Source organism: Marmota monax, unplaced genomic scaffold (genome assembly GCF_021218885.2).
Source record: "Marmota monax isolate L192 unplaced genomic scaffold, Marmota_monax_Labrador192_F-V1.1 WCK01_AAM20220418_F8-fsc00014, whole genome shotgun sequence".
Taxonomy (NCBI): domain Eukaryota; kingdom Metazoa; phylum Chordata; class Mammalia; order Rodentia; family Sciuridae; genus Marmota; species Marmota monax.
In genome coordinates, this window is record NW_026695222.1 from 23,808,029 (window position 1) to 23,811,809 (window position 3,781).

Below are 3,781 nucleotides of genomic sequence, written 5' to 3' on the forward strand. Positions count from 1 at the left end.
TGTATTCGGTGCTGAGAATCAAACAGTGCCTCATGCATGCCAGGCAACGTGCTACCACTAAGCCCCATCCCCAGACCCAAATGTATTCCTTTTAGAACAGTTTTTGTTCACAGCAAAATGGGGAGGAAGTGCAGAGAGTTCCTGTGCACCGCTCATGTTCACCTATGCATAACTTTGCTCCATTATCAACATGAGAGGCGTGATTTTGGATGAAGAGAAGCTTGTCAGGCTCTGGGGAAGAGAGGGCCCGTGTGGGTGGAGGGCTGGGGAGAGGGTGCCCAGCAATTCCAGGGATGAAAAGATCTCCTGGGTGTTGGGGGAAGAGAGTGAGATGACTCACCCTCGGGAGGGAGGTGGGGGCCATCCACAATCTTGGAACCTCAGTCAAGGGCAATGGCCCAGCAGGTGGGGATTCTAGCCCTAGAATGACATGATGGAGTTTTCACTGCATAAGAAAGATCTGACCTCATCAATAGAGAACAAATTTGGGGAGGGCCAGAGAAGATGCTGGGAGTGGACAAGAGGCCTTTCACGAACTCAGGTAAGAGGAAGATGGCTTGAGCCAAGCTGAGAAGGAGACCGAGAGCCCAGGTGTTAGGAGTGGGGATCAGGGCTGCAGACACAGGTGCGCCCCTGAGGAAGGAGGTGAGGGAAGTGGACGGACCCAGGTGAACTGTTGCCTTTGCCAGTGAGGCTCTGGGAGGTCTGGTTTAGGCTTCTGTTTTCTCTACAAGGAAGGTCAAGTGGATTGAAGTGGAAAAGTGTTGAGGAGAGCGAGGTCTGACCTGGAGGTAGAGAGGGAGACAGATGGAGGAGCAGGGAAACCCGGTGGGAGTTCTGGGAGTGGAAGGGCCCTTCCCCGTCAGCGATCATGAGCTGCTGACGGGCCATCCCTCCTTGGTTTGGTCTCAGCAGCAATTGGCCGCCTGGGTCCAGGTTTGGAGGTGCAGGAATGACATCTGCTTGCTCATGGCCATGCCACCAGAGTCTAGTACAGGGCCTGGGATGGATGGTTCCCAATAAACCTGCCAGAAGAATGGGAGCCCAAGGGTTGTCTCCTAGCAATTCTCTGCACCCGCCCTGAGACACCAAGAGCACCTTCTCAGGCTCAACTCCTCATCTCCATGTCTAGTGAGGCAGGGCAGGGCCTGCGTGCAGCCCCCAGCACCCAGCACCCAGCAAGACACATTAAACTCAGCGCTTCCCCCTTCTCTCCTCTCCCGCAGCCTCCCCGTCTCCTGCATCACGCCACGCCCACAGTTTGGAGCCATAAAACTCCACCCAACCTGGACTCTCACCTCAGGGCCCTCTTGCCCAGTTCCTTCCCTCAAGTTGAGGACTGACCCCCTTACTTCTGGCCCCAGGAGCTCCTACCCCCAGAGTGCAGGTCTGGGGCCTGAGTGGACCTCAGGTCTGGCCAGGTCGCCGTTGCCATGGCGATAGCGACAGTCCCCAGCCACAGGTTCCCTAAGTGACTGGTTACTCTTTAACGTATCCACCCACCTTGGGTGATTAGAAGAATCAATAAGATAACCGGGTGGTAGCAGCTGGCTGTGCTCACTGCCTTCCTGGTGGACGGGAGCCTGGTGACCGCGCTGCTGCCGTGTGGGGGTACCCCCGCTCCTCCATGCCCCCCGAGTGTCCAGCTGGCTACACTAGGCCATGGTCAGTGTGAATACGCCCCTCGGGGCTCCCGTGGACAGCACTTATGGTGAGTGGGGCCAGCGGCTGGGGCTGGGGAGGACTGGACAGGGTGGGACTGTGATAAGGTTTTGAAGGCCGTAGATCACCCTCCGATGTGTTTCTGACAAAGTGAAGGTCCTCCTAGGGCTCTTCTAGAGTGGCGGGAGCCACGGAGTTGGCGCAGGAGCCGTGGAGTTGGCGCCTGGCTTGCTTCGCTAGGGTCTCCAACAAGGGCATGGCCTGTGGGCGGTGGGAAGAACTCGGTGGGGCGGCTGGAGCTCTGGGCCTGGATTTGGTTCATGCTGCCTAGGAATACATCGAGGGGTCCCAAGACGCCACAGAATGACCCAGACCAAGAACACTAGCTCACAGAGAACCGAGGCCGGGCCCAGCTCAACTTGCCACGCGTGGTCTTAGCCGGGGTGGGGACTTGAGCGAATGATTCCAAAGGGAGGGTCAGCTTGGTTCCTCCCTATCTCTGGAGAGAACCCCAAGGGAAAGAGACATCAAGCCCTGCCCAACGTGGGGTGTCAGGAGCTGAGGATGTTCTCGTGCCTCAAGGAGTGTCACGGTGCTGCAACCAACAGTGGGGTCTAGACTAGAGGTGCCCAAATGTCCTCAGTAGACGGAGTAGAGGTTCGTCTAAGATGGAATGTCATCCCATTCTTGAAGGAAAAAGAGCAGATCTGTGTGCAGATGGGGAAGAACCTCCAAATTCCAATAAGTGGAAAGAGCACGCTAAAGACCGGGGTGTCATTTCTGATTACAAAGCGCATATTGATGTATGTGTGTGCACATGCGCTTGTATTTGCACAGAAAATTCCATGGGAAGACACACAAAAACTAGTGACAATTTTATTTCTGTGGAGGGAAATTCAAGAGAATGTTTTTCCTTTGGGGGGCATGTTTTAAAGTTTAAAAAAATTAGGTGCATTTTATACATCTAGTTGTCCCCCCTACCCCATATGTAGAGCTTGACCCTTGGAATGCAATAAAAAGCCATTCTAGTTGTATGATGGAAGTCAAATCGCTCAGCACATCTATGCCTCCATTGATCTCTCTGGAGTAGGGACAATACTGAAGTCCTTGACTCTTTCATCACACAGGGAGGTTATAAAACCCCAGACACCACCCTCATTAGAAGGAATGATTTAATGTCATCATTAACTGATGACAGAGGCTCTGAGGGACTAACTCAGAGACTTGTCTCTTCACCAGCCTTGGCTAAAGGACTGAATAGCCTGCGGCCAGCCATGACCTGCAGCAGCCATGACCTTGAGAAAGTTACTTCCCCTCTCTGAACCTATTTCCTCTTCTGTAAAATGAGATAATTCATGTATTTCATGGGAGGAGGGGGATTAGAATAGATAGCATGGTCAGAGGGCTGGGCTTTCATTGTGAGTGGGGTGTGTGTGTGTGTGTGTGTGTGTTGCTAAGAATCGAACCCAAGGCCTTGTGCATGCTAGGCAAATGCTGTATCTCACTAAGCCACATTCCCAGCCTAGCTCTGCATTACTTAATACATAAATGTCAGACTTGATGGAACCCAGGACCAGGGGAATATTCAATTTGTTTCCAAAGGTGAAGGAGAGTCAGCTCCTGGAAAGGACAGTCCAGGCCATTAGCCTAGGCTAGGGGTGAATAGAGGGCCTCCAGAGTCCCTCCCAAAGGGTAATTCAATAACATCATAACCAATAACCTCTCACTGTCTCATCTATCTACATTGGAAGATGTCCACATGTCCTCTTATCCTGGCCCCTGTCAGTGATCACCAAAGAGCCAGAATTTAATGGACAGTTGTTAGAGTGCTTGGATGGATGGATGAATAATGATGGATGGATGGATGATGAACGGATGGTGAATGGATAGATGAATGCATAGTGGATGGATAATGGATGGATGATGGACAGATGAATGGATGATGAATGGATAATGGATGGATGGATGGATGGAAGATGAATGGATATATTGATGAATGATGGATGGATGATGGATGGATGGGTTGATGATGGATGCATAGATGGATGCATAATGGATGGACAATGGATGGATGATGGATGATAAATGGATGGATGAACAACGATGGACCTTAGCATGC

At 52.0% G+C, this 3,781-nt stretch overlaps 1 protein-coding gene across 1 annotated transcript in view; it reads left to right on the forward strand.

Moving 5' to 3' along the window:
• Window positions 1–1,606: 1,606 nt before the first annotated feature.
• The window catches only part of Hnf4a (hepatocyte nuclear factor 4 alpha), a 54,241-nt gene continuing 52,066 nt past the window's right edge, over window positions 1,607–3,781 (forward strand). The window contains exon 1 of the mRNA XM_046433756.2: window positions 1,607–1,711. Within this exon, the coding sequence (XP_046289712.1) occupies window positions 1,663–1,711 (49 nt within the window). The 5' untranslated portion in view covers window positions 1,607–1,662. The remainder of the gene's footprint in view (window positions 1,712–3,781) is intronic.